We start from the raw sequence: 23,869 nt of genomic DNA on the forward strand, positions 1-23,869 counted from the left end.
TACTGTTCGTTCGTAGAATTTGTTTGAAAACGAGTGGGCAGTGCTCCAAAAAGAAATGCTAAATATTTTATCATTCGTGTATCTTTATCGTCATAATGAATGGCTTCGGATACAAATCCCGTTTTTTTAGACGGATCATTGAAAATATATCTTATTCATTCACAGATGCGTCATTCAGTAACATTAACAAAGTCTATATTTATAAATCTTTCAATAAATGTTGATGCGTGCTTTATACGTGTTGTTGTGTAGGTGGATGATACGGTATATTTGTTAATAGTTATTGACAATGGAATGTAAATATAAAGTGACCCGTTTCGGAGTTAACCAGTTAATGGAAGTGTTTGGAATATTTGGTAGTTATTATAATTAAAGGCATGTTAGAGCTAAATGTACTTGATGAAATTAAGCATATATACATAGATATAGACTATTGTTGTCCTCAAAAGTGCACAATAGTATTTTGATTCCGCAAGAGGGTTCTTCAAAGGCAGAGTCGTGAGAAAAATCTAATAATAAATAAATTGGATTACTAAATAAACTAAAATAAAAAGCATATATAAACTCTAAAATGACAATTATAATGATATTACAATTGTCATTTTAAAGTTAACATGAATATTTAAAATGATAATGAATCATGCGGTTTTTCCATCTGGTGTATGGTAAGCTTATAATTTCCGGGATTCCCTAAATTGCTCTTTACTCCCTTCGGGTTTTCCACTTCATTTAGAATTAAAAAGGGGAAATCTAGTTTGCGGATCCGCAGTCTTCGTGGTCACGAGGAAAAGTGAAATTTTTTTGGAGAAAATTGTAATACAAAAACCGCGATAAAATTCGCAAAATAGTTTAATTTTGATACAGAAAAAAAAAATCACGTCGAATTGATAACCTCCTCCTTTTTTTGAAGTCGGTTAATAATAATTAGTACTGCTCGTAGAAGCCGGAGCGGGTCACCAATAAATACTTTTACACTTTTTGTTCAACTAGTTAGTATTTGTTTGATATCGTTGTAATAGTTCGCCCGTATTATACATCACGTTTTCGAACATCCCTGCGTTATGTCGAATAAAAGGTACCCAAATCGCTAGTTAGACCTCTACAAGTGGCCCTATGTACACAAAGTTTATCGAGTGTTCGAACTACTCGCGGAATCCGGCTTCAAGGATCCTTAGGCCTCTATAACTAAACACTACTGACACAAACATTGTAAATAGGTCGCAAGTTTGTACCCGAGACATGTCTTGCCAGTACGCACAATACTGATCCATCTGCTTGGCATCTTACGCAAACAAGCAATACTCCCCCGCCAAGGCTATAGCTTAAGTAAATGCATATCTTGAGAGTAGACCGGATGCCGACATATTTGTCGATAATAATTACACCATTAACAAAACTGTGTATTTATTTTTATCATTTTGTTACTTGACTTAAGCATTTTTTCTTAAATTTAATAAGATTACATTAGATTGTAAGTAGTTGCTTTTTCTTTATATTTTTTATTGTTTCGTTTTGTTTTATTTTGCCTATTTGTTTTTTTCACTCAAGCGTCTTGGAGCATTTCCACTGTAAAATTCTGTGATACTTAATTGATAAATAAATAAATGCCACCTTCCTTCGAACCCTGATATATGCAAACCGATCTCAAAACGCGAAACATACGCGGGAGCTGGTTTTATGCTTTGTGCAAATGGAACAATTTTCAACCAATATTTCCACTCAACCATTGATTATTTTGTCCTTATAGGTATTTGTGCAGTGGCCAGTGATAACAACAAAAGTAATGAAAATGCATTGGAGTGAGAAACGAGGAACAAAGTGAAACAATTATTTACTGTTTCGAGAGTTTTTGATTGTGGATACCAGATGAAAGTAGAAGGCTATTGTGAGGCAGTCTTTGTTATACATCAAAGTGATTAGGTACACTAAGCTATATAATAAATACATGTACAGTCAAACACAAAAGTAGCTTTTTTACGTGCACGGCGAAGTAATCCTGCTCCACCTAATGGTAAGTGGAATGGGGTCCAATGAAATTTCAACTGACAAGAGATGATTACCCCTCAGCAGTCGACACAATTATTCCGGCCTGTTGGAACCGGATATACACGGGCTGATCCTGGAATGTGACACACTTACGTGGGTTACTATGGCGGGTTTTAACACCTTGTGTACGGTGGTCGCTATCTGGGCGGATATAAAATATATCCTACCACCAGTAAAACAAATTAAATACTTCAAATCGCGTGTACACGTCAAGTTTGATTGATACTCTTTGTGTGAATTTAAAATCCCATTTATGTAATTTCTGTAAAAAAAAAAATATATTTATTCGCTAAGTTATTCGAATTATTCGGCAATAGTCTGAAGCCGATCGCCAACCGCCAACTGAACTAAGTTTAGCTTAGCGTGCATAGTTGAGCTGGTTTTTCATACATGTGCATCCACCGCAAACTATACCACATGTATAAAAAACTGGCTCAACTTTGAGACCTAAGGTAAAATTAGTTAGTTGACAGTGAACGATCGACTTAGGTGAGGCAAAAGAGTTGCCAGCATTATGGCTTTGTATTACTAAAGTAATAATTAATATTATAAATGTAATATGATGCTCACAGTCGAGATAATACGGTAAGAGTTATTTGGAATAATGGAAGGTAACGTGATATGGGTAGGATAATGGTCTTTAATTAAATACTAAAGAACTATAACAAACCTTTTCAGGGAACATCACATTAGACTTTAATTTTTTGCTAAAACTACGATATTTCATCTTCTAAAATATTGACGGTAACATGCCAGTATTTTGTTGAATGGTTATTTTTATAACTAAATACTTGAAATATGATACACAAATTTTAGAATTAGTAGCGAAAAACCCGCTTTAATAAAAAGTACGAAATGTAGGTTACGATGTTTTTCCTTAAGACTCGTCATTGTAAGGAGCCACAACTACTTTTCTTTTGGTAGAGTAATGGAATCTACCCCAAGTAGTGTAACAAAAACATAAACATCACCCTACTATCCCCGAAGATAAAGGTGAAAATAGGGTATCCACTTTTCTCGAAGTGTGTCCCGTCCTATGAATGTAATAGGGCCCGGGTCACCGCCACATCAAGCACAAGTTCTCGACTCCGGGCTGATACAGAGAAGCAAACACTTTGTCCAGTCTGAAATTCGTACCCGGAACCTCAGAGCGATGTGCCCTGCACGCAATACTGCGCCACCGCGGCAGTCAGTAAACCAATATGGAGGTACAGCTTACCTTCGCATTCATAATATTACGATAAGTGAGATTATCGAAGAACCTTCTATCTCGCTTGCTGGCTGGATAAAAAAAAAACTAAACTTTCTAAGAGACCGATTTTTTATTTAAAAAAAGAACAATTGCTGCACTTACATTTTTAAAGAAGGAACATTCTCTTCGAACTCCATTTTCACATTTTGAAAAAAGAACACTTTAGACGACTGCTTTTTTATCTATGGCGTTAGTGGACGCCGCGCGCGTGCTCTATATGCTCCAAAAATACTTATTTATCGTGGTTAAAGTTTAAGTATCAGTTCACAAGTGGTTTATGGTTGTGTGATATTGTATTGTGTATTGCAAAATAAACTTTTTGGGTGTTTTACTTCGGAATTTCAAAGTAATCATCAAATTATTTCCTTGGGTAAGTTTATATTTTTATTTGATAGCGTTGAAGTAGTCAGTTGACTAGACTATGGACATGCAGTTATTTATTATTTTCAAATACATAATATTAGAGTATTTCTCAAAATAATTATACGTAAAGTAAAGTTTTTTACGGAATTTTGTGTGGCATGGGTTTCTTTGTATAACTTAATACATTAATTCTTTTAATTAATATACCTAACTATTATGAGGAATGTATTTAAAACAAACAAAGAGAAGCAGATAAAACAGAAAAATCATGGTTACGTACGTACATTTATTTTGAGTAATACTAATTAGTAATAAGTAGCTTGTTTTTTGTTGCGTCCTATTAGATATAGGTGAGTACTCACAAATGATTCCTGGAAATTTTGTTATATCCCGTCAGAAACACGGCTACTCATTCCAAAAATGTCAGAAAACGTTTCTTTAGTTAGTCTTAAATTTAAAAAATCCAGTTGGTCTAATTTTGCGCTGATCATTACATTATAAATTCAATAATGTATTTATGGAATACCAATTGAAATCTGATAAATTTGGGCTTATTTCGTCAACGGAATAAAAATGTTAAGAATTATTATTCTACGCGTGTCTCATCGAAACATGGAGTTTCAAGTTTATTTTTATATAATACTATATATGAGTTGTAATGTTTGTATATTGATATACAAATTTGACTGAAATATTTATTGTTATATGTTTTGGCAAGAAAGTAGTATCGTTTTGAAGTTCGATAGACCGAAAACACACGAAAAATGGCTCGTATTTTATTGAATATAAGGTTGCATACTAGTTAATATAGTTATTGCAATGTGTTGTATTAAAATGAATATTCCCAAATACTGAGACTAGCTTATTATGGACAAGACATTTTTTTAAAACTACCTCGGTGGCGAAATTGTACTGTACGCGCGGTACGACTGCGTTCTGATATCCTGGTTTCGAATCCCGAGTCGGGCAAAGTGATATTTGGATTTTTTTCTCTATGATATGGCGATAGGCTCGCCCCCTATTACATCATGGGAGGGAACACACTTGGCGAAAAGTGAGTGCCTTATTTGCGCCTCTGCATACCCCTTTGGGGATAAAATCGTGACGTTGTGTGTTTAGATTTTTTTAATGTTATAACTTATACAAAAATTTTAAGTTCTCAGCAAATACGTCTTAGTAAAAACCAAATCTTGATAAACTCATACATAAAATATCTAAGCTGATAGTAGAATTGTAAGAATTTATTATAAATTTCTTACAAAAGCACTGTCATAAAATTCACTACTCGTAGGTAACCAAAGATTTTTTTTATATTGAAATCAGTAATTCATGTCAGAACATATTTACAAAGTCGACTAGTTTGAACAGAATTTCTTTAACATTTCTTGAGTGTTTTATAACAGGAGAAAATATTGGAATAGTTAAGAAAATACCGCGAAAATGTGTAAGAAATGTTGAAATTACTATCCCTTTGTTGTCACTGCATTTTATATCAATTATTTTGAACAATGTGGAGAATAAGAAAAGAAATCATTAAATAAATTTGATGAAAATATTTTGTTAGAACACTAATTTAATTTATTTTAATTGAAAATTTTCTTCAAACACCGCAACGAAATTAATTTGACATAATTTAATTATTCCTTTTTATATCATTGTATGTATGCAAGCTTAATGCGGGACGATTCTTTGCAGGAGTTCGAGATTTGAATTGAACAGTTATGTACGCACGTGTAGGTTTCCTCATGATGCGTCACTAAAATGATAAAGAACACAGTTTTTTTTTTGCAAAATCATGTATGATATGTATTGTATTATCAGCCAGCTTCAGCTTCATTTGTAGTGAGAAATGAATTTTTCTATATAATACTGCAGCAATATAGTAGACGTGAACCTAGGCTTGTCGCCGCGTTTAATAATATGAGTTGTGGGTCAGAAAGCCATACATGATTGTATCGAATGGCATGGGATAGCCATCTGTTGCCATTCTATACTTTATCTGGACGTTATCACGCTTATCATCAAGTGCAGTGCAGCTATTTAGCCAGACTAAAAAAATCTTAAAATCTTTTGCCCCGCCCCTACATTGGCGTGGAATAAAACCAAGAGAAAAAAGAACATTGGTTCGTCAAAATTATGTATTGATACAGCAATCGGACTATATAGTTTCAATTCCTAGCCACATGTATGCGATGAAAAAGGCTGCAATAATAAATCGCCGAATAGCATTTATTCCCTCAATTCAGGCTTAATCCTCTTTCCATCAAAATGCAAACAATTCCACTTAAGCTTGGTAAGCGATCAACTCGGCGGTTAGCGGTTTAAATTAAATTATATTACTAGTTCATAAAGTATTTTTTATTACGATACGACCGCCCATACTATTAGCCCATAATAATAGAAACATCATCAAACACCTTGAATTACAAAATAGGTATTGTTTGGTATTCCACTGCGCTCGCCATCCTGAGACATGAGATGTTAAGTCTTATTATTTCCAGTTGTTACATCCTATATAACATTAAAATTCGAAGATATTATAGTAGACGAAGGAATGTAAAATGACAAACTGTTAGACCTATGACTACGTGATATCCTGCGTAAATTATTCCGACACCGACAAACTTTTGAATTTTATATAATTACAAAACTTTTCGGACGGTCATCACCTCAGTCTGCCGGTCATCATAAAAAATGAAAGCCTTCGAATTGCCAGGACTAAAATTAAATGAAATCGCGTAAAAAAGCCGTAAAATTACTTTCAAGGGATATTAAAGTTCATAGTATTCGACTCAGGCAGTCAATACGAACGAGCCTTTTGACGCCAAGGATAAATCCAACTACTTAGATATACGCTAACGCGTCACCTTTACGAAAAATTTTATTGACCTCAATCTAAGAAACCTTTGATAGAGTCTCTTAGGAATCATGTGAAGTTGTTGAAAGAATTTACGCCCACATTACTCCAATTAAATAAGACTTTAATGTTGGAAAAATGAATAACTAGATTGGTAATTCGCTTGCTTAATAATTTTTATTTCCTACAATAACTATAAATTTTCAATACATTGAATGTTATAGTGCGTTGTGCAGATTTATTCTGTACTTCGCTTGTCACCCTAAAACTTTAGATCTACATATTTTCATAAAACCTACCAATTATAATTGAGACTATGGGCGTCAAATATTTGTAGAAATGGTTTGCACAATTATCTTGCACGAGTGAACTCGCATGCAAAATAAAAAATAAAATATCTATATGCCATTCTCTTGTAAGAAGAGTTTAAGCTAAAGTAATAGTAGATAAAACGCCTTTCGATCAGCCTAGCGCAGATCCTTACGTCGGCCTAAATTAAATAAGTGTACCATCCCAATTTGGAACACCCCGCCCCTGATGAATTCGAATTAAGTAAAAATAGTTTAAAGGCTCGTTAGCCTTGTTAGGAATGAAAAGGACTACAGAGAAGGTCTGCAGAGTCAAAAACCAGGGCAACACATCTGAATATTCGTTACGTGTGTATTGTTTATAGATAATTATCATTTGCTTTAACGGTGAAGGTAAACAGCGTGAGAAATCCCATAGACTTCAGAATTCTTTAAAAGAATTCCAAAGGTATATGAAGTGTAACAACCCGCACTGGGCCAATGTGATGGCCTAAATCATCAAACCTCTCAGTAAAAATCGAAGCCCGTGCTCCACAGTGGGCTTGATAATATAGGGCTGGTTTATTATATTATAAAAAATTGTTTAAATATTATAGGCATAACCTCAAAATATAGCTTGTATTTTGTTTCGTCCCACATCAATTAATGAAGCGGAAAATTGTAATTTCATAGGCGTAAAGAAAATCCTACAATATTTTTATAGAAAGTGTATACGTGACGGATCGAAACCTTTCAGAGATTTCAATGTTGTTATAGAAATTTGGGGATTTTAATATGATTTTCCAATATATACAATTTGTATTAATGGTCTTAGAGAGAGTAAATTGGTATTCAAAGTACGGTGACAAATTTAACCTAATTTTGATTACGTTTTCTATATCTGAATAACATGCTATCGTTATTGCGTATTCCTGGTATATGTGGTTTTAGCATTATATCACAGATATAATTTTATATCAATAGTTAATACAGATAATTAAACACTTAATCTAGAATTACTTTTTGCATTTCATTTTTACTCAGTTCAATAAAATCTCCTAAGAAAATGAAACATGATATACAAACCGACTTACATAAATATCAATCAATGGCCGATACTTATAAACAATCTGAGACGCAACCAACGAATCTGTAGTGAAAATGGACCAATCACAATCAAGTTTATTTGTTCCCCTTACAGTTAACTAATTCTGATTGGTTAATTTTTTCCATTAACGCTTAGTTGGCACGATGATAGTTTATAAGATCGGCCTCAAGTAAACAATTTTCAGTATACTTACAGTAAAAATGATGTCAAATTCAATAGAGTAATTAGTATAAATTTGGCCTTAAGAATGGAACTCTCGTGACAAGAATTGGCAACGATCCACGTTGCAGCTGTTGAATGAAACGTGAGTAAACAAACGAAATAGTATCTAGTATAATCGATTTAGAGTCGTTAGATCCTACATAACTGGTCTTGAAAAATTTGAGAGGAGAGATGGGCATTCGTGTGTCACGTTTATCAGAATATGTATCAGATTTCAAACAGGACGGCAACTGTGTCAACGATTGTGTCAACTGGCGAGGACCTTTATCTTTCGAAATTCGACAGTCTGTATGAATTATGATCCTTAATTTACTTACCATCAGGTATAGTGGAGTAGCTTTGCAGTATAAAATAGCCGGTTATGAGAGATACGGTACTTTATACCAAAATAATACTTAATTTTCTGTGTTAATACGACTGGAAAGTTAAACAGTTTAGTTTTTACTTTGGTTCCTCAAGACATACTAAATTCCATTGATACCAATTAGTACTATGTAAACCATATGGGACGTCTCACAAGACGCTATGTCCGACTAAGACCAAAGTTATGTCTACCTACGGACTGCACAACGATTAATCTCAGTATGCAATTTGTTATAAGATTCAGTAGTAGTTAGTACGTAAGTACTACATATTATTATTTTGTAGGTAAGATCTATGGCATATAAAACATTTGTAATCAAGAGTAGTAATAAATGATATTCGAACAAGAACAATCGTCTTCGTAACAAATCTCTCCACATTTACGATTATATTTTGTCACATCGCAAACCGTTAGTAACTTCATGAATAAAATGAAGCTAAAAACAAAAAACTACAAAAAATCTTGTAAATCCAATTAAATTTTCGGCAGTTTTTGCTTATACATTTATTTTCGGAAGAATATTAAATCTGCCGTCTAAAGTACAAAGTATATATCCTCAGTTTACTAAGGTTTAAACTTAATTGAATTATGAAAATAAAATCAGCTATTTATAGGCAACTAAATGGAAATAGAACAGAGCATCGCGGTAGATTAACGTTTGATCCCACGGCAGATTTGGAAAGTTAGATTATATCGTGTAAGGTTATTTATACATTATGTTAGCATAAATATAATACATTATATAATAGATATTCTACCCTGGCGTCTAGTTGAATACACTTAGCAACATAAGTAACAAATTTTGCCCTTCAAATAGCGTATGAACGTTGGGTTTCATTGAATTATTTTTTGTTTGTGTGAAGTAAAGTAAATCCATTTTATTTAATATCTGTGATGAAAAGAGTATAAGTGATATGAAGTTTTAAATTTGTTTAGTTATTTATTTGGCTAATTGTACCTAGAAAGAATACAGTCCCTTCTCTTTCTACCAAGCCTGTTATGGCAATTGAAGGAAATTAAAGCTAAAGTAATGTTTGACCTTTTCTAATACTTAACATTTAAGGCATTAATCCTTATGTTAACCAACATCAGTGCAGCGCCATTCGAATTTGTGGATAGTTACTCTAGTTGCAACCTTCGTAATTTATTTGCATAGAAAAAAATATCGGATGCAATTTTATTTTTATAATATTTGCTTTATAATTAAAAACAGATGTTTCTATTGCCAAGCAAACAGAACATTCTTTAATATTTTATCACTCATATTTTCTGCTCATATAAATATCAAAGTAGGTAATGACATCATCCATGGATACAACATGTTATATTATAGTATCATAGCTGGAAATTAATTAAATAGGATGGCATTTAATTTAAATATAATATAATGAGAAAGGTGACGTGGTCAGTCGCACGAAAAAAGAAGAAAAAGAGCGCGAAACTGAACCGGCTGGCCTGCAGACCATTTCGTTGGCGATACACTTTTTCTCGAATTTTGCTTAGAATCGGACGCACATTTAAATCATTGCATTCCACTAGCTATATTTTTATGTTCTTGCTTATTTGTTTACTAATTTGATTAAAATTGTTATCTTTTAGTAAATAAGTTAAATTTTTGTTATAAGTATTAAATACTATTTTAGTTTTGAGTTAATAGTAAAAAAAATAAATGTTAAAAACGGTAAATATATACTATAATATATTTATTAAGTAGAGCGAGTAACTTGGTGTAGGTTGTTATTTATTAGGATAAGAAATGCTCAGCGCGTAAACGAACCGTGCCAGTTTTTCAAATAAGCGTAGTCATAGAAATTTCACACACCACTCTTGACCTTCCAATGTTAGAATTGTACAACAATTGTACGTTCCTCATTAAAAGTTTTAAAGTGGGGACGTAAGTTAACAAGCACTTACATCTACAGATGTGTACACATACCTTCTAGCTCTTGTACTATACGTATAGGCAGAGACCATGGAGTGCCATAAACATCTTTGTCTCTTCCACATTCTAAGTTATTTTCATGTATTTTCGCCGGTTGAAGATACTCTTGACCTGCCATTTTCGGAGATTATTTGTTTGCACAGTGTACGTTCTCCGCTGGAGCGACCTTCCAGCCGTGCCAAATTGCTCGATAAATACATTTGGTGATACGTCTTAAATGCGTCCTACTCACGTGTCCAAACCGTCTCAGCATCATCATCTCAGCCACAGGAAGTCCATTGCTGAACATAGGCCTCTCCCAAGGATCTCCACGTCGACCTATTGGAAGCGTCTCAGCATACTTCTTGCAATTTCTTTTAACACTTAATATAATATGTTTTAAAAGACTTGGAAATTGTGTCTTAAAATAATTAAAAAAACATGTAACTTTTACTATTTATTTATTTATTTAATAATGTAGTATAAAAAACAATATTTTGGAGTTTCAAAAGATCCTCTGCTAAACACAGTTTAGTTAAATACATAAGAATGTCATAGCTCAAAAATTTTTTGAAGTCGGTAAAAATAAGGCTGTGTAAAACAACTCCAATATAACAAAATAAAATAAACAATGATATTGCCAACCCTATACGTCTGGGCGCATTGTGAATACTCAAACTATGTAATGTTTATTTCAAATACATCAACCAGCCAAGAATAGACATTCGCTATGTAAAAACAATGTGTACGAAATAAAAACTCGTGTTATTTTTGAGACATTGACTCATGAGTCGGTGTTTAACTCGTTTTTTATTATCTGGTCGCTTTGCTTTATATTGCCAACTAATAATCGTAGTATATAGTATTTCATTATGCATTATCTGTGAACAATATTTTCGTATAATCATTTCTGTGATGCAGGAGCAATCGTGCAACAACGACCCTGTACTTAATTGGTATAAGAGAATATTCTATTTAACACAAACAATATGACAATATTACTAGCTTTTGGTCTCGACATTATCGTTTCATATTTCCTTCGAGTTAACAATATATTAAAGATTTCGTAGTCTTTTATAAGTGAAACAATTTCGGAGATGATCCTATTTCAATTAGCGTTTATATCAAAAATAGACATGAAGTCTTCAACTTTTATAATATAAATTAGAATCTAAAATATTATAACACAATAAAGAAGACCCGTCAAGTGAAACGATAGTCGAACATTGTCTCAGGCAGTCTTCCTAATAAGAAGTATTTAGTTATTTTTTTTATTTGGGCACGGTGAGGAATCTTACTATCCCTAATGGGAAGCGGAATGGAGTCCAGTAAAGTGCAAGATTTCGTATCATTTCAACGCAGGACACTATTACGGTACAAATAAAAGAATTTCAAGCTAAGTTACCTAGTTCGTGAACTCATGAATGGAGCCATAAAATAGTTTACGGCACCAGACTGAAGGAAAATCTAAGAGAAACACTTTTTATTGTTCACATAAAATGCATCGAGTAATTGTGCAGAGCTCTCAAGGTTGGAAGCGTGACTTTTAGTTTCCGTATACAAATAGCAAATAACCGACGGAGTCAGGGTAAAGAATCTGCTTAAGATGCTGTTGGATATTTGTATCCGCACGGATAGCGACCGCCATACACAAGGTATAAAACCCGCCACACTGGCCCAACTAGTTGTCTCACGTTCCGGGATCAGCCTGTGTATATCCGGTTTCAAACAAGGGTAATTGTGTTGACTGGCGAGGTACAATTAGATTACACCCGTCGACACTTTTGGCTCAACTTCGGTTACCATCAGGTGACGTGCGGAATCTTTTCCGTAAATAGTACTTTCGTACATGAAAATCCGTCTTAGTATCACGGCAATATATCCGCGAATAAATATGCTACCAGCACTGTTATGTCTTAATTTGAAGGTTTGTAGCCAATGTATTGACAGGGTTTTATGAAATTTATATGTCAAAGTGATAACCGCAGTGCAATCCACGCAATATTTTTCAATTCGAACTGTTGGAATAGCTACTGATTATGCTGGTCTTCGCGCACGTCCAATGGTGACCGGTACGAGAACTTATCTTCTTGTAATTAAGACTTTACGATAAGTTACTAGAACTGTAGATGTATAACAAAAAAGTATGAGTTCCGAACGAAATAAATATAAAAAAAGTAATTTTAATTTAACACGCTGTAATGTCACTACTACTAGTGTAAGAGAATTCTTCGCTACGGAAACATCGGACTTTCAGCCAAATTACACTCACGCACAAGTCATATTAACACTAAACTACAAAATTATCGAAAAATAATAAAATTCTAATTGGGATTTTAGGTGAAAATATTCGTTATTATTAAAATTATTTTCATAACAAAACATACCCTATCAGCATATTCAGCTTAATATTTTATTTATGCTTCATCATCATATCTTTGAACTGCTGAAATTAACTTAAAATCCTTTTCATTTTATTTAGTCATGAATATTCATCGTAATTGAATCAATTAATATAAATTACCATATAGAACAATACGAGTCGCGAAATAAACTGTGAAACACAAAGATTATTGAATTTATGGTGCATTACTCCCATCCTTACCCGACTGAGGGAAAGAAAGGTTATGATTTATAAATGGATGAAAATTAAATATTGTTAGTAACCCCGTAGCGTATAGGCTACTTATCGTATTTAGAAACGTCTGATGATAGAGTATGTAATGTATCAATTAAGCCCATATCGAAATATATTTGAAAAATAAATAAAAGCAAACTTAAAAATGAAAATAAGAAATATTTATCGGAATGAGGTTGATATAAATATGGTAAGTAGTATTTAGTCATATTTCTTTGCAGAAACATGAATCTATTTTATAGCTTGCTAGGTGCTGTAGGTAGGGGTTGTTAGCAAGAGCTCTTATTCCTCCACCGAGGCAGTGCTTTCAGCGTTGCACTGGTGGAGTTCTGGCGTGTTCATTTTGAGGTCCCAGTGCTCCACCAAGGTGCAGATGAAGACCAACGTGGGATTTTAAGTCGGTAAAAATCTGGTATACACTGCTTACCACTAGTAGGAGGGAATACAAGAGGATTTTCACCAAGAAAAAAATGTGACTCTAGGTTCGAGTTTACTACATTTTTATTTAGCGTGTCACGACACCAACTGACCACCTAGTGAAAATCATGAACATTTATTTTTGCTGTCAAAAGTTATTGGTTTAAAAGAGCTTTCATTCTACATTCCTGATATCTTGCTGCATCACTAGATGGCGTTAAACACAACAAACCGTCACGATTAGAGCCATGAGTAGGCATAACTAAGAATTATAGTTTTATAGTAATGGGAACTGAGCGTATATTTTTAATAATAGTTTTGATTTTAGACATTATTTTTTGATCTTACCCAAGGAAATAGATGTTTTCTAAGTTTTATTTACATTACTTACATCATAAGCTGAAAATTGCGTAAAATCTATACGTGTTTTGTTATTATCTGCCCATAATTTATTTTACATTGCGTGCGCGTTACGACTTACCCTCTGAAGTCCCGGGTTCGAATCCTGGGTCCATCAAAATAATATTGGGTTATTCTGCTTATTATTAGCCTGGCGTCTGGAATTTGTGCCCGATATGGCGATAGGCTCGCCCACTAGAACAGCATGGGTTGGAAACCACACGTCGAATACTGGGTGCTCTGGATACAGCTCTGCTTCCCTCATGATAAAGTCGTGATGTTTATTTGTTTTTGTAATTTTTATTATATAACTTCAAGTTTACAAGAAACTTCTTCGCTGAGATATTGGAAAGATTGAAACACAATAGAGCGTTCATTAAATATTTTATTTACATATAATATTATTATCTCGTCATGAAACCCAATCCTTCTTAAGTTTGAGTTTCATAATACATTCAATATTCGTTGATTAAAATAATGTATGAGTATATCATAATGATCAGTGGCGGTTGTACCATACAAATTGAGAAGAGTTACTTCATAATATTATTTATTTGTGTGTGTATGTGTTATTTTATATCAGTAATGCTGATTGATTTAATTTATATATAAGTTATTCTATGGGTCATAAGACAATACACAAAAAATTATAAAAAAAAAACATTTGTGTAAATAAAATAGGTTGATAAGTTAGTTAGATTTTAATTTATTACAGCCTGACCAGGAGAATAAAGAATGTGGTTTAAGTTATATACTGTTTTATTCAACAATACAGTAATAGTAATATTTTCTCTCTACGACTCAGGGATGACGTACATACATAATACGAGCGAGTAGCCAGCTAAATTACGAATAACCACCTCGACGCGTCAACTTTTCTTAAATTATATCATTTTATAATATTTTTCCTCATAAGTGAGTATTATACAATGATGAAAGACATTGGTTGGCAGAATTCAATCCACAACCGCCACTGACATCGACGTAAACCTTTAAACTTACATATATTTTTATTACTGTACACCGAATATAAATTTCATTACAATGGTAATCTCTGTAGACTCTAACTTGTCGCATGTGACAGTGGTTAACAAATATATGTTTGATAATAAATTACTATTATCTATTAATAAATATTTAACATTTCTTCTTTATAATAATATAACCATATTATTTTTAATTATTACCGATTTCCTCTTATACCGTTAACAAAATCTTTTTGTAATAATATATGTACAACAAAGACGCAGAGTAACACTTTAAAAGTGAAACTATAATAAAATCTAGTCAAATAAATAACTTATAGTTAATTCTCCCTCTAAATATAATTGTATGCGTTTTTAATACATAATCGACTAGCATTTCTTATTGAATCATCTTAAAGATTTTATAGATTACTAGATGTTACAGCTTCGCCAGCGTTAAAAGCCTTTTTTCGCTACAAAACTTCCTATAATATTATTGTACATCAGTGTCATCTTCAAAATCAGATTAAAAAATTCTATTATATCCCATGGGAGCAAATTATCGAGATAAGATGATAACCCAGGACATGGTCTAGCCATGTGCCAAATTTCATCTTAATCCGTTAAGTTCTTTCAGCTTTTACAAACATTTAAACGTTTACATAAACGTTCGCATTCATCATATTAGCAAGATAAGGTAGATAAAGAAAACATACATCTTAATAAAAAAACTATTATTATTTAACTAGAATAGGAATGAAATATGAAGTCAAGTATACAATGTAATATAATAATACACTGAAATACGTATAACAGCTATGGATAATTTTTTGGTTGTGTAAACTAGGCATTATGCCAAAAGCGATAATAAATCGGGGCACAATATATATATATACATAATATTACTAAACATTTATAATATAAGCCTCTCTCTTTGTACTTACGCGGAGATCTACAAAACGTATTGCTCTAAGCCCCAATTAAAATAAAGTAGGCATTAAGATCTGGGCTTAAAGTACAATTTCCTTTAAACTAACATATCATGACTAGGCAATAAGCATTGAGACTAGATTAACTTTAATATGTACATTTCTCTTACGTAATAAATTAACTTTAATAATATAAACCATTGTTTAACTAATCACTATTTTGTCTTCCTTACGTCAATAATTAAAAAATAAAGGAAAAACATTGTTCAGTTAAATCATTAATTAAATATACTTAAAATATTGGTGGTTTTTAATTTTTAAGCTCTAAATGATTAATCATTTCAATGTTTATATCATAATAATAAATAATAATACGGGTACCGTGGCATGCAATTCTTGATAATAAGGTAACGCGCAGTAGTTTTCAACTGTACTAAACATACGACAAAAATGGCGGCGACATTTTGATATTTCGTACAATTACTGCAAATCTGATAGTTGCTTCACCTAAATTAAATTAAACCTCAGTGTGTTAGTCGACCCTTGATGCAAATAAGTTGATTAGTTAATTCATTTAGGTGAAACAAATTACAGTAAAATAATAGCGTTATATTAAGTCTCTCGCCCTTTTATGTCCGTTGTCCAGTTTAATTAGCTTACAGCGTCTGTTGGGTGACTTTAACATATATAAACTCACGGCTCTACCCCCGAAGAAGTCGTCTCGATAGTTACATTAAGCACAAATCGAAATCTTGAGCACTTCGTGCATATTTAACGAACGCAAATATTTACCTGTCCTACATACTAAACATTAAAAAGATTAAAATAAAAATTTAAAGAAGCTCCGACACAAATACCTGTAAAAAAAAAAACAGAATATGTTTGTTCGTTCTTTAACTAAATTATAAGTACCATATCGGAAGACCGCAAAAGAAGTATTTGCATCCACGGCTTAAGCCTCAGTTTGTCTGTCACTTCGGGGGTAAAGGCGACTGTGCTTTTCTAATTTTTATTACACAACATTAACGAAATACAATATTAATACTTTATTTATATACTTCACAGAAACTGCGGCTTCTGTCTCTCCTTCCACTCGTTGTCCCGGCAGTTCCCGACCCTCCCGTACTGCACGCTGGGAGCCTGCCTGCCCAGGTGCGTGTTGCTGCTCCTGAATGTCACTGTGGTGCAGGTGCGCATGCTAGACGTGTTGGATTTTTGTCGTAAGCCTTGCATCTGAAAGGTTGTTTTTAAATATAATAGCACATACTTTAAAAATACCTCTGATTTTAAATTATTACTTCAATATTATTTTCTCAGTGCCTTGCTTCTCTACTTATGGACTTAGGGATTCGCAGACTCAATTAGTGTTAATAGATTATACGTAATATTTGAATTACTTATAAAGAACTCGTTTCTCACATATTTTTCCTTGCCCTTTTTCGTCAGGACACGATAATTAACAATGAATTCACAATATCCAAAAATGAGGTGTTCGCTCAGGAATAAAAATAACTTCTATGTTTTATTACATTAGTAAATTTAAATAACATACATATAGTATTGTATTTTTTATAATATTAAATTATTTAACAACAAACATATTTTAACTGCCACTCAGCAATAGATTTAATATGTTTGATTATATTCAGAGCTATCAAAGTTTTCTAACGTAATCCTACAATTATCAAAATTAAAATATCTGTTTGTATGTTTGTCTGTCAGTCAGAAAAAAAATAATCTTTTGCACCACTGTAAGCAACATACATTTTCATAAAATAAGCGGTTCGATGTATATCTGAACAGACTTAAAACATAGTGTTTGGGTGTGGAACCCGCCTTAAGGTAAAGCGACTTGGCCGTTTCATTATTATTATTATTCATACTTTATAATATAATTCAAAATATGACCTAATATCACATTTTTACTTCACAGAATATTATTATAGAAACAGTGTGTGAGATATTCTCTACCACTAATAAACTACAACAGTACATGACAGGAAAAAATACAATTGGTTTTTTTATTGCTTTCTAATGATGACACGAGCTTGCCGTTCGCCTGATGGTAAGCGATACGACCGCTCGTAAACAGTAGAAACACCACCCAACACTTTGAATTACAAAGTATTGTTTGGTATTCTCTGCGCTCGCCGTCCTGAGACATGAGATGTTAAGTCTTATCATGTCCAGTAGTACTAACTACAATTTCAATTTTATCTGTGTTAGTTGTGTTAGCTAAAATCTTGCGGGTGTGTGAACTTACATGAAAATGAGTACTAGAGTGTATGTTACCGGGGTCTTGGCAGATCAGCTTGCGCAGCGAGCGGCGGAAATTGCGCGTCATAAGGCAATACACTATCGGGTTGATCGCGGAGTTTGCGTGCCCTGGAAGTTACAACATTAAATATTAATCTATAATAAATCTATAATATTAAATATTTCGTTGACTTTTGTGATAAATTAATAGTAGATCGGAAATCTATATATATAAAAATGAATCTCTATTTCCCTTGGTCATCGCATCACGCGTGAACTGGTGGAACAATTTCGCTAATTATTTTTTGTTGTATTAATTATTGTCAGGATAAGATTCTTGTGAAAGAAAAAAATCTACAAATTGTGCGGAAAATTAGAAAACTTAACGAAAGTATTAATTTTATATAATTGTCAATTGTTTGAAATAACTGTCAGCGATCGACAGAATGCGCGCGTGCATATATATGTACATAGTTAAGACAGGACGTCTGTCGGTTCAGCTAGTATCTTCTAAATTCGGTACACATCGAGCTATAGAATAATCTACAGTAAACAGATTAAATAAAGATATAAAAGTACTTTACGATTTTTTTTCCGGATGGTTTGTTAAATTTTCACTTTCAACGTTTTGAAGATTTTGTGACCTTCACGGAGCGCTCAATTTCAAACATTTGCATAGATATAAGAAATCTTTATCCGCACTAAAGCCCTTTATTGTATGGCGTTTTCAATTATGCAAAAATATGTTAAGAAACCAGGCCAATATTGGTATTTTTATTAGCCTACAATTTATCTGTTTATGTATATTCAGTATACAAACTTAGTTGAATAATCATAAGGGCTCAAGAGAGCGGATGATGTGCCCTAGAATTTAATTAGATATAACAACCTGATCCTACTTAAGGATTTTGAAACCTAAATATTTAAAATAAATCTTATTTTACTAATAATATAAAAGTTGGTTATGTAAAAAAAAAATAATCTAGGAATGATTTGACATTAAATTTTAAAGTAAAATATTATAACCTAAAATACTTACTAATACCAGAAAAATATTGGCATTGCGAAACGACTTATTACTACATGATGAACACCGCTCGAACCAAACCACTACCGTTTCTCATTAGCTAATAACACCCCGGCTAGGTAAACACGTAAGATTTTTAAATACGATTCTGACATGTTTCGTATTTCTACGCGACTACCCACTCTCACACCTACCACTGCAGTTTTTGTAGGCTAGGATCAACAATGTGTCCAGCGGCGCATTCTATGACATCTATGAACTATCTAGAGAATATCTAGAGACACTAATTAGTGCCAACCCGCAACGTAATTAATTAAATATATTTTCAACTCCTATTCGATTAATTTGTTTTGTGGGTTGAAATGTGTTTTGTATTACAGGCACTTGCTGCTTACTCACACTGAGAAGTTAGATGTAAAGTTTCATATTCTCCAGTAACAAAATTGCCAACAATGGCCATGCCCAGCAATAAAATAAAAATATGTAATACGTAATATTATAACGTATTTTTACGTTTTTCTTTCAACTGCGAGAACTAATCACTAACTAGACGTGAATTTAAATTCTTTACTTGCCAATACTTGTTTAGTTACCCAGATTAAAGGTGAATCAAAATGTATGAAAATGGACCTTGAGGTATCGCCTTAAACAAAACACAATGGCGCTTAGTGGCAAATTAAACATTACAATCGGACATCACGGCTTGTCATTTCTACTCTCAAGCTAAATTCTACCATTGATAATGATCGAAGTGGTATTCGAAATTCAAATACGGGATGGATAAGTCGTCACAATGTTGATAATTAACAAACCTCATCGGAAATATACAATCCAGTTATCGTATCGAAAAATAGTTAACATAATCTGGGGCCTTATTCTCTATCCCGCACGTTATTTTAACAGTGCGTAACAAGCACGTAACACAACACACCATGTTTAGGACTATAGAAATTTGACTTACAGAATACCATTCCACGCACATTTCCCCTTATACACCCACAACAGCATACATACATACATACGTCCAATTTAGTATAATTTAAGTTTAATATTTTCTCGAGTTTTGTATTATATGTTACAGTTAGCATGGTTATATCATTATGTTTTGTAATTATTATTTTTTTTTTTTTGCTGGAGGTTTCACTGATACCTGTAACACAGGTTCTCCTAGCATAGGTATCAGCAGATCATTTTCTTATTGTGACAAATGTAATGCAATTAACTACTCTGTAACATTTGTACACCAATTGAATTTTGTAACATTTGTCTCTTTTTAATACAAATAATTTTTTTAATTTTTTAATTTTTTAATTAATTTTTAATTTCTCAAAGATAACATGACACGGCCGCGTTACGCGTTTACACTATCATACAGAATAAGGGCCCTGACGTCTATTCTTAGTGTTAATTAGTTGAAAAAGTTTTTTCTGCTACCCGGCGCTATGGGTACGTGCTTTTTCTCCACATTTATAAATTACTACGGCGTTGACTGCTCATTTCGTGGCTTTAGCCTTTACCGTAGCATCTTGTTAAGCAGGACCTAAGTCTTTTATAACAAATGCTTATGCAAAACTTCTATATTTAAAGATACTGAGGGGCAAAGAACGTACAGAGACATTTTTTTTTCTCAGCGTGGTACTGACCACAGTGGGAATGACGTAGGTGCAGTGGCATTAAAATATAGTGCCCGCCTACGATAAACACAGCATCAAAAATGATTACCAAAATTATGCCGGCACACACTGATTGATTTCAGTAATCAGAATGATTCTGACTATCTTCTTTCCGTCAAATATTCCAGCTAATAACCGTTTAGTAGATCAACGCAAGAGATATAAAGCATTGTGATCACGGCTTATTGTGTGGCGTCAATGGTCCCTTACACAATGGGTCGTAGCTCCGTTTAATCGGATTTATCGTGAGACATTGAGCGTGGACGTGTATACTATGGCCTTATGCTATATATAGGGTGTTGCAGAATCCGAGTATCATTGATAACCTTAAATGTAATTAGTAACCAATCACACGTTAATGAGAATTATCGATGTAAAAATGGCTTAACACTAATTGTAAACGTTTTAAACTTTTTTCTGATTTACTTAATCTAATTGATATAAAAAAAAACAATGGATATTATTTGAACTTAAATATTTAAATTAACAAATAACCTATTCAATATTCAGTATATATTCCAACGTTTCAATAATTGGCTTTAGAATCAGTATCATAAACCATTATTACGAAATTTGACCTGATTTTACATTTTTGCGCTCTCAATAAACTATAAATTGTCGCCTGTGAATTTATAACTGATTTAGGCTATCTGCAATAAAGTCATTTAAGGTATTAAACGCATTACGCAACGGAATACTGAATAGTTTTATTTGAAAGGTAATTTATTCATAGAATGGTACCTAGTCTATAGTGTAGTCAACTGAATAGTATGTAGTTACTATCGTATTGACTATTCCTCTAAGGTAGTGCTCAACTGTTATATTCCAATATAAAGGACATTGAAGTTTACTTTCCGAGGTCTACGGGACATAACATTTAATGAAAAATATAATATTAATATAACAATGTGAAAAATATAACAGAATGGAACCTAGTACTTTAAAATTCCAAGTACGTTTAGTGTCGCCAAAGTTGACTAGTACAGTTGTTTACCGTCAGATGAGTAGCTTGCTAGTTTATAATTGTATTAGTTTGTAATTGTAAAAATACCCACCTAATAACAATGTGTAGGGCAGTACGAGCGACGCGGAGTCGATCTGCACAGCATTCACGTCTATCAGAAGCTGAACGATGTTGTAGGGAAGCCAGCAGAGCGCAAACAGCACCGCGAGCAGCAATAAGATCCATGCCACTCGCTTCCTCTCGCGAACGAGCCGTAGGCGCTGTAAGAGATAGGTATCTAATAACTAAAAATATCTACACAATCATGCCTTTTGAGTAGTGAGAAGCAATATTCAGTGTGTTGATTTAAAAGTAGAAGGTATTTATCATCGGTCAAAGGCCAAATTTTTCAAGATGCACTTGTCTAAAAGTACTGTTAGCGGTGCCTATGGTATTTTCGTAAGTGAAAAAACTATGGTGAATGCAGTAAATAGACAGGTTCGATTAGATTTTTAACCAGTAAAACCAACGTGGAATGTTATAGAAGATTTTATATCTCGACAAAGTGCACAATTGATCTTTTATTTCGATATCTTACACGCAGGCAAAGCCACAAGAAAACGCTAGTAATTCTATTTTATCGACTCTATGAGTTAATTCAATCTGATATTCTATCCTATCGTAACATTTTATTAGATTGTGAAAACATTGTGAACCCAGAATCGAAGTGAAATCAGAGCTTATAATTTTAACGGATATTGGACTTTTACAGATCTCGAGCTGAAAGTGCTGCACAAACCTACAGTGATTGAGATAAATGCTGAAATTTTGCTTCAACGTTGATATTAAAATAGAAAGATAAATTCTAATTGAGTACTTATTTTTGTAAAATTCTTATGCTTAAGTTGTAATATTGCCAAAAGACAATAAAGTAGTTCGCCTAATGGTTAGGGCCATGATTAGTTATAGACGGTACAAAACTTTTAAATTTGAAGTTTTGAATTATTACCCTCGCGGATCCCATATTGTGACACTATCCGATTATGCCTACATATATGATTAACACTGTGTAAATCACTGCCTAGTGTTGTATAACTATATTTACTGTCGAATAATATTACAATAATAGGAGAAGTAATATATATTTTTCAAGAATAGTGAGAATATAAATAAATCTAGTGTATCATATTGACTGCTAAGTGCTGTAACTTATTCGATACATTTTTAAATTTGTTGAGGTTGCATAAGCAAACACAAAGTCTTTATATTATTATCTGAACTGACAGCATAAAAGTATTTTAATTGTTGTATTTACAATTATTAACAATGTACTGCTGTTACTAAGCGCTGGGTGCTAGCTTGCTACGGTTGTGTTCTGACGTGCAATATTTTGGAAATATATAAGTTTTATATTACTTAAAACCTAGTTTACTTTAAATCTCTAATCACGCTTATTCTGCTGTGGAAGTATGCTAGAACGAATCGAAGCCGAAGCAAATTTTCCTGTAACAATTCCAGAATAAATTAATGCAATATTTATTGCTGAAGATTGTAAATCTAATATTGTCTTGAAGCCGTGTGTCAATAAATCTAGTAGAAATCCAAACAGTTATGCAAACTAACTGACAATACGACAATACAAATGCTTGCGAGAAAGCAATATCGTCCCGTAAACGAGAAAATATCCTTACAAGTCGTTTGCAGTTACGTCATGAAGCCTGTGAATTATAAAATCACACCGTTATCTTTCACGAGGTAGGCAGAAGGACAAAGTAACAGTAGTTTCACAGACATGCATAAAAATCGTAGATTATTCATGTCGCTAAATGAATATAAAAAAAAAAAAACCAGAGGAATAGGTAATCTCTCATAATTTCAGTTTTCTAGGTCATTTGTTTTTGAAGGAAATATTTGATTTTATAATCATTTTTTCCATGGTGGCGTGGAACCTTTCACCCATGCAAAGCCGCGAACAATAATTAGTGATTATAAAATGCATATTGTTTCTTTGTCTTTTATCGTAGCCTGGCGGAGGGAGCATGGCAGGCAATTAATCGATATTTAGGTAGGGACAAACGGCAGTTTCTCTTTATGATCGTGAGAATTACGCCGGCTTTTAGAAAAACCATATTGCCTCTCACAACAAAACCAAATCTTCGCATTTTATTTCAATAATATCGACCGCTGAGATACGCTACTTAA

The 23,869-nt window shown here is 33.0% G+C and overlaps 1 protein-coding gene across 1 annotated transcript in view; it reads right to left on the minus strand.

The window, feature by feature from the left end:
• Window positions 1–14,242: 14,242 nt before the first annotated feature.
• Window positions 14,243–23,869, minus strand: part of LOC115450588 (neuropeptide FF receptor 1) — a 33,006-nt gene continuing 23,379 nt past the window's right edge. Inside the window, exons 4-6 of the mRNA XM_037443181.1 lie at window positions 21,780–21,948; window positions 18,032–18,153; window positions 14,243–17,001 (exon numbers count right to left, since the gene is read on the minus strand). Coding sequence (XP_037299078.1) covers window positions 16,828–17,001; window positions 18,032–18,153; window positions 21,780–21,948 — 465 coding nt within the window. The 3' untranslated portion in view covers window positions 14,243–16,827. The remainder of the gene's footprint in view (window positions 17,002–18,031; window positions 18,154–21,779; window positions 21,949–23,869) is intronic.

Source organism: Manduca sexta, chromosome 26 (genome assembly GCF_014839805.1).
Source record: "Manduca sexta isolate Smith_Timp_Sample1 chromosome 26, JHU_Msex_v1.0, whole genome shotgun sequence".
In the NCBI taxonomy this organism is placed as follows: Eukaryota; Metazoa; Arthropoda; class Insecta; order Lepidoptera; family Sphingidae; genus Manduca; species Manduca sexta.